The sequence below is a fragment of the Dysidea avara genome, chromosome 10 (assembly GCF_963678975.1).
Source record: "Dysidea avara chromosome 10, odDysAvar1.4, whole genome shotgun sequence".
In the NCBI taxonomy this organism is placed as follows: domain Eukaryota; kingdom Metazoa; phylum Porifera; class Demospongiae; order Dictyoceratida; family Dysideidae; genus Dysidea; species Dysidea avara.
Genome location: NC_089281.1, coordinates 22,904,368 through 22,912,440, shown reverse-complemented (window position 1 = coordinate 22,912,440; position 8,073 = coordinate 22,904,368). Strand labels below are relative to the sequence as shown.

The 8,073-nt window shown below is 36.2% G+C and overlaps 1 protein-coding gene across 2 annotated transcripts; it reads right to left on the bottom strand.

Annotated features, from left to right (window-relative positions):
* Nucleotides 1-4,984: 4,984 nt before the first annotated feature.
* LOC136268257 (uncharacterized) lies at nucleotides 4,985-8,049 on the bottom strand. 2 transcript variants are annotated; one of them, XM_066063541.1, is made up of 5 exons: nucleotides 7,867-8,049; nucleotides 5,918-7,424; nucleotides 5,653-5,851; nucleotides 5,420-5,584; nucleotides 4,985-5,366 (listed from the first exon to the last, which is right to left on the bottom strand). In XM_066063541.1, exons 2-5 carry the CDS (start codon nucleotides 7,417-7,419, stop codon nucleotides 5,076-5,078), a joined length of 2,157 nt encoding a protein of 718 aa, XP_065919613.1. In that variant the 5' UTR covers nucleotides 7,420-7,424; nucleotides 7,867-8,049; the 3' UTR covers nucleotides 4,985-5,075. The 2 variants fall into 2 exon arrangements, with proteins under 2 accessions (XP_065919613.1, XP_065919615.1); XM_066063543.1 differs by having other exon boundaries at nucleotides 7,871-8,049.
* Nucleotides 8,050-8,073: the final 24 nt, after the last annotated feature.

The following is an 8,073-nucleotide window of genomic DNA, read 5'->3' as shown; positions in this document are numbered from 1 at the left end:
CACACCCACCAACTAGGCCCAGCTAGTAAATAATGATGACTAAAGCTCTCCAACAACCAAAATAAACCACTATCACATATTGGCATTCTCAAGAAATGTATTGTGAGTGCAGGTGTATTTTGCTATCCCACCTTTTTTGAGGGGATAGCAATGATCCAGCAAATACATTTGTGTTGGAATCAATGGGCCCACATGAGACAATTAACCTGCATGGGTACTTGCCTGTATATCTGTGATTATATGTTACAGTAATTTGTTGCATAAAAAAGAAAAGTCAAGTGTTTAGTGACCTTTGGCATTATTGATGTGAAAATATGTATAATGGACATTCCAAGTTACTTATACATCACATAGGGATATGTGCATGTGTTCACCTTATGTATGGGATGTGGCTGTTATACCCTGCATGCTTTGAATTGCAGCTATACACCCCTGTTTGTTGAGATACGTACATTAAGTTTGCTGCAGTACTTGGCAAACAATGCGGGTTAATGTACTTGATGCAAATGGTTAATTTGATTATGCAATATACTGACATATGGCCATTTCTATACTGCTAATAATGAACCACAATAACAGCCAGGTAATCGTAATAGTCAACTATACAAGTGTACATTTGAAATGTATACATGTACCTGGTTTTCACTTAATCTGTGAAAATATAAAATTAATGTATAATAGTATTTTTGCTTTCTGTCAGATCTCAGTATTCAGTCAATATTGCTATGCCATTGTTCAACTACTGTATGTACACAAGCCTGTTTACCACCTATAACTGTACACTCTAAGCCATGATGTAAACTCTTTAAAGACACATACAGTCCAGTGATCATAGCACTCAGTGTAGAAATTCCCACACATAACTAACATACCTGTAGAGTGCATGCGTGTTTTTGTTGTGTGTACTTGAAATTTGTTGTGGTAAGGCATACCACACTATATACAGATCACATGTTGAAAAATTACCTGGAAAAATTTGCTTTCAGTGTATATTTTCAGGTCTATCTTCATTACACATAGGTATTTGGCCACTTAAAACAGTATTACAAATAAATTAGATGTCTAAACTGTATGACTAACCAGGTAGCAGACCAACCTTGTAGTCAGACTAAAATAATGCCGTAGGTTATCTAAATTTTTAATTCACTATACATTGAAATTTTCATGGATTTGGAACATTTGTTGCAGCTTTAGTATGTATTGGAATCTGCATGTAGAAACCCTATGATCTTGCATTATTTTACCTGTATATAGGTCCTGGAACAAACACATTTGTTTCTAGAAGACAACTGCAAGCTAAATCATAAATTAAATTGCCACAATACATCAAATAATTTAGTTACTAACCAGCAGTGGTGGTGAGTTTGGACTGAGTACATTGGCCTCTTTTGTATATTTAAAGCAAGGCATTGGGTTTCTATTTAATTTTGGAAGTTACAGTAGCTTATGTGCGAAGTCACAAAAGATCTGAGGCTGGTTTATTTGCATGGCATGCTGAAGTAAACCAGCACATAAACAACAAACAAAATTAAACTGCAGTAGTTAGGTGTGTGTGTATATCACATACTGAAAGATACACCAACCATATAGAAAAATAATTTTGCTTTCACTGTGTAGTGTTCATATATTAATTAGCATAGCTTACATGTTTTTTTAGAATTATATGCTATATTCATTGCACGAATGCATGTTATTAGATGCACTACACACATATCTGTGTAGCTATACTGGCAGTTCTACAGTAGAATATAACACAATGTCAACATAGAGCTGAAATTTTATTTATGGCTATAGTATAACAAACATGACTCAACAGTATATGTAATAAATTTCTTATTAAAAGTGCCATGCCTGTATGGTGTATACCAGCAGTGATAGAATAATACAATACTCTTGTTCAATAGTAAGGTGCGTATACACAGGTTCAATTACTCTGTTTATAGTCATGCAAATAATGTGACACAACCCATAAGTATGAATTGCAAGGAAGTATGATGGAGTATCATGCAGGGAAACAATGACGTTACAAAAAGCCAGGTGCATGCATTAAACAAAGAAAATTATAATAATGTAAAAATGTATGATACTTTGCATGTCCTCTAGTGGTGTACAGATAAACTATCACTGGAATTAACAAGAATCATCTACAACACTGCCACAGTAGTAATAGGTGTGTGTTCATCACGTACCGAAAGATACGCTGACCATATAGAAAAGTATTTTTCTTTCACTGTATAATGTTCATGTAATTGTTTGTTAGCATAGCTTACATTTTTGAGAATATATCTATTCATTGATTGCATGCACTTTCTCCGGAGGGATATATGGCTGTTTGGCATGGCCGGCTTTATGTTATGTGAAGTTACACAAACATCTGCAGCCAGTCTTTAGTGTATACTGTAAGGCTATGTAAATGAATTCATAGATGAAGGAATAACACAATTTATTGATAAGTAACTTGATATAAGATATGAGTGCTACAAAAACTCATATTAAAACTGAATTTTGTAATGTCAATATTGTTGTGGAAGTTCAGGATGCAAAGTACAGTGTTAATTTGTGGTCATAGCGATCAGTTACGTCCCACAACCTGATTTATACTGTACTCAGGCTTTTGTTTTTCACTACAAAGTCAATATAATAGATACCTAGTGTGACAAAGTTTCTGCTTTAACATACACATTACACATACTAAGCATACTAAACATTGCTTCATATAACTAGAAATTTCAAATATTAGTACACATTGGTATCATTAGTTTTTTTGTAATTTAATACTCATACACAGAAATTCAAGCTGCATATGTTTACCTCCACTATGTGTGTGATACATTAGCAGCTGCAGAGGCTGATCTAGGGAGATGGCTAACTATATACCCTCCTTAAAAACAAAGTACAGTGAAATGCATAGAGCACTTTCAACTCCAAGAGGCAACCATAATATTGATTTTCAAGTTGATGTGTACATGAACAAGTCAATCTGATTGTCAAAAAACAATGATGTCACTCTATTTGGCTTAAATTATGGTTCACTATAATTTTAAAGGCAAGCTGCATGGATATCTCTCATATTTGTAATGCATTATTATGTGTAGAAATATATGACACAACTGCATGTGCACATTCAGTGGTGATGGTTGTCTATGCAATGTGGGACATCGTATTTAGTATAACTCTACAAAGCTACACAATTCACACAGAAAAATTGTGAAGTGACTTCTTACACTGTGCTCTTCAAATTGTAGGTAGAATGAGAAGGTATAGTTAACCCCTCCTGCAGTGCACTGCGGATACAGTTTCAAAACACATATACATCCCACATACTGAGTCAAACTGCATGATTTCATCAGTAGTGTATTTACAAACCATGGCCAGTTAGCTACAACTTCAAGTTCCTCAAATTAGTCTCAGACATCACATATAGCTAGTACTTCAGTGGCAAGCACTAGTCAAGTAACTACGTGGACATCTGCTTTTGTGGTGTATCCATTTGAAACCTTTAGTGAGTAGAATAGGTGAATCCAGCCTATAGGGCATCACAATCCTACTACATTATCATTATTTGTGATATAGAATGGAATTTTTCAAGAGGATTGCAGCAGCTTCTATACAGTCTGTGCTTACATCACTCCATGGACGGTAGACCTTTGCAATTAAACAATAGTAATAACTTGCCTCTTATAGTATGTACTATGTACGCATTGAGCTGGATCCCCCAAAACATAAATTTTAATACTCATGGATGTAATTATGCGCAATCTTGAAATTTGGCTCATTTGTAGTACTGCTTGACCCCCAAAAATGTTTCAAAATCTTTTCAATCAAATGCCCGACACAATATTTATGATCAGTCAAAATTTCCACCATACATTTCCTAGGTGAAATCATAAAAGTGTGGTATCCTTTCCTGAACTTGTAATGGAGCCAATAGCAAACCACACATGTCTGTTAGTGAGAGTTTTATTGTCACCACTAATCATCTGGTTGGCCAGAATTCTCATAAGAAAAAATCCACTTTTCGTTTTTAGCTGTTATTCAGGATCCAGCTCAACTTGTATATACTATAGCATTATAGCTAAGGCAGATGTAATTAATATTGCAGATATATTCTTGATCTGTAAAGCAATAGTGTAGCTTCCTTAGTGAAAGTTTTGCAACTATCATTTCACATGACATAATTGACTATATAAGCATTTACCTATGTAGTGTGGCAAATGTAGCATGCATTGTTGGCAGTTTGATTGTGTTTCTCTAGATCAGCAGATATTGAAAACTAACATAGTTGACTATGTTTAACAGTTTGGTCAATTAGAGCATTCTATACTCAAGCATCCCCCACAAAGCTTTCAATTGAATTCACACTATAACTATGTCACACTCTTTATGAGGTAATTAGTTTACTTAAGCGTGTGGGAGATAAAGGACTGGACACAATCCTTAGTTGCTGTAACTTGGCACACCTGGCTTTTTGAATAGTCCCGTATCATCTTAATGTCTAATCACACTTACTTATATACTAATGCTCAGTTGTGAAACGCTTTTTATATTTATTCTGGCAACCTACAGTGTACTGCATATATTGGTGAAATTGCTATGCAGTTATCAGGTTACTATTACATAGCTATGAATTACTAATTTATGGTGCTTGTATCCTGCAATTTCTCCACATCTTTATACATGCATGTAACTAAATTCATCATAGAGCCATGATTACAGGTATTAAAGTGGCTATAGTCTGTGATAAAGGTGTATTGGTTACACCTAGCTACAACATGAAGCTGTATGACAGAATAGCTATATCATTATTATATTAATTGAGGCACTCCAAGTGCAGATAATTATAGTGAGGGACAATTAGGTGGACAAATCGTTAATGGTATGTAATAGCTACTGAACATACTGTAAAGATAACTATGTGATATGTTATTGAAATTATCGTAAATCATGCAGTTTATAAAATAGTCTCACCCAAATTTGTGTAAATCTCAGTGATTATTCATTTTAGGTTGCAATGAATCAATCTTAAACATACAAAAAATGGAAAAATATGATTACATATAATTATAACAATTACATTATGTGATTACCACACCCTTAAATAAAACATTACTTGAGTCACAGGATGACTGCAAAAGAATGGGCCATAGGTATGCTTTGATTTTGTGATTATCTGGATCAGAGGTGAAGAAACGAGTATGATAATCAGTGATAAATAAAGTCTCTTCACAACTAATTGTCATTGGATTCCATTGGACAGCAAAAGCCCATGCAATCTGTATACAATCTTCCATAAAGGCTTTAATTGTAGTTGCTGATTTTACTGCTGAAGAAACTGAATGCTTTGTCCATAGTTGATGTTCTAGAGTCTATAAAATATTGTATTTGACATTTTCATGTAAAGAACAACAATAATTCTTACTTGTAGAATGTTGAGTTTTTTGGGACTGCAGTCCTTCCGAAGGTATGCGTTGATAGATTTTTCAATTTGCAATGATGCAGCTGACTTTTGTTCAGTAAGGAACAGTACTTTTTTCCAGTTGGTGTTAATATCTTCTAGAGTAGACTGAACCAACTTACAGGACATCTACAGTGTGGAAATATCATATCATGCTTAGCACTTTAAACAGTTATATATATAATATAATATAATACCTGAATAATGTCAAGTGGTATTGTAGATACTAGATCGTCCTCCACATCTTGTTCTTCAAGGGTTTCTATCACCTCTACTCTTCCTTGACAATACAGTTCTTGGTACCGTCGGATCAATTGTGTGGGTCTGTTAGCACCTAACGACAGATCTTCAAACACAGTGCTGCCTTCTAAGTGCTTTTGGGCTTGTTCCGACAATCTAAACAATGTAATTATATTATATAAGGTTACATAAGAATTCTCAGAAAACCAACTGATTACTCACCTATCAGTCAAATCCTTTTCCTTGTTCTTTAGTTGCTGGATGGTTTCTTGGGCTTGCTGTAGCTCAACCTTTATCAGTTCCAGTTCCTGAAAACATGAAAATTCATTGCTGGTGGTTGACTTTATGGTCGACCTTCTTGAAGAAGAAAAGACATCAGAGTTTTGTGTGGTTTCTCCTGAGCCAGTTCTGAACAAAGGAGTAGACTTGCTAGTAATGCTACTACTTGAAATACTGCTGAGTGATTTAGTGTGTGCTGTTGATCTTCTGTGCACAATCAATCCATTATTAACAGGTGATAAGTTACCCTTAATGGCCAATGAATCTACTGACATGGCACTGCCATCAAAACTAGGTTGAGAAAGTAAGGAGGATGAGCCCTGCAAAAGATCACCTAAGCTGGCTCGGTGAATTCCATTAGTTGAGCTGCTCTTCACAGAAGTTGTAAGGTAGATGTCAGTTAGCTCAACTACATTTGCCCCATCTACTTCAAGTTTAAGTTTCTTTAATGCATTGGTGACTAGTTCCAAAGCTTGTTGATGCTGTTTCAGGCAGATTTCTACAGGCATGTCACCACTGATGTCCAGCTCATTTCTAAGTTGTCCAAACAGAGTGATTACCCCTTTGTCTCCATGTATTCTTTCCATCAACATTTCTGACAGGACAGCAAGGTTGCCTTTCCGTCTGGTAGGCTGAATAGTCCGTAAAACTGCCTGGTTATAATACAGTCTCTCCTGCATTTGTAATTGTGTTAGAGGTGGCGTCACTGGCGGGGGAGAGGATTCTCGGCCTTGTGAATCAAAATCTTGTCCACTGATCAACATTTCAGAAAGTGAGAATTTCTCTTGTGTTGTTAGATTGTCTAGATTAGTAAGAGATTCTTGGAAATCAAGTATGCTACTGCTCACTTCATTTCGGATTGCATCTTGTAAAGGAATCATAGCACTTTCTAACTGCAGTGGGAAGTGTTGCATAAGAGCATGCACAGCCAAATCAGTTTGCTCTTTCAATCCATTAAATCTCTCCACAACTTCAGGATATTGTAGGTAAACTTTTCGTAAAATTTGGTGGATCGCTGCTACATCTGTGTTGCTGTCTTGGGTAGAACTTGCCCGATAGTGCAACATCTTATGTGCACATTGCAAAACTAGACTGTCATAAACTGTGTAGACACTTTGTGGTGCAGAAACATCTTCAATGTCATTTATCTTATCAAGCAATACCTCCCAAACTGGTAAAGACTTTGGCAACAGCAACTTCATACACTTTAGTGGGAATGACGGTACACATTTCAGCAAATAATCAGCCTGCAATGTAGTAATTACTGCAACTGCTGTTCTTATGTCACCATTGTTTAATAGCATTTCAATCTTTCCACTGGTGACCTCATAGGGAGACTGCTGCATTAGTCGCTTCTTGTTGATCATAGGAGACCCTTCTCTGGAATGAACGCCATTTGGTGAGTTGGACACCTTAGCTGAAATAAAATGTTTGACTTTGATCATCGTTTCTGTAGATAAACAAAATGACACAATTGTGAACCACATTTGATGAATTAAGAAGCAGTTAATACAATGAGAGTGCACACCTGTCCATAGTTGTTAATGCCTACACAAACTGTGTGATTGCCCACTTAACCACAACTCAGTACATAATGCAACTCAAACAGGGAACACGCATGAGAAATGCACACCACCCTATCCTATTGCAGATGAGCATGCAATTAGCTATTTCTTGGCAGTCTCAATTACTGAAAGCCATTGAGTATAGCAAACAAGTTGATATTGAGTTCTCAGTACAATCTAGTTTTGTGATACTGAGTCGCGCAGTAGCTAGTGATCTACAGCAAATTAAGCTGCTTTCTTTATGACTAGAAATACTAAACTATTCGTATCAACATATATCGCAATTGTGTAGTCACAAAGCGACACAGCAGCGACGATGCTTTTTACCTACTATTTGTCGTGCCGACGATCACAGAAAGCAGCTCTGTGCCCAGTGAAACGCAGTCCTTCTTGAGTCTTACTAACAGAGCAGAAATAACGAATACTGGTAAGACAGGCGCAGTCGCCCAACTTTTGTTGGAAGCTCCTCCGGATAAAGCAACTCCACCTACTCAAATGAAGCCATGTAAATACAGGTGCGCGCGCATTAAAATA

What these genes read in the sequence shown, in the direction of transcription:
- LOC136268257 (XM_066063541.1), bottom strand. Translation starts at nt 7,419, where the DNA reads ATGATCAAAGTCAAACATTTTATTTCAGCTAAGGTGTCCAACTCACCA. An exon ending in GAAAAGGATTTGACTGATAG is followed by an intron (nt 5,852 to 5,917) that starts GTGAGTAATCAG and finishes TACATTGTTTAG; the next exon opens with ATTGTCGGAACAAGCCCAAA. An exon ending in TACCACTTGACATTATTCAG is followed by an intron (nt 5,585 to 5,652) that starts GTATTATATTAT and finishes TCCACACTGTAG; the next exon opens with ATGTCCTGTAAGTTGGTTCA.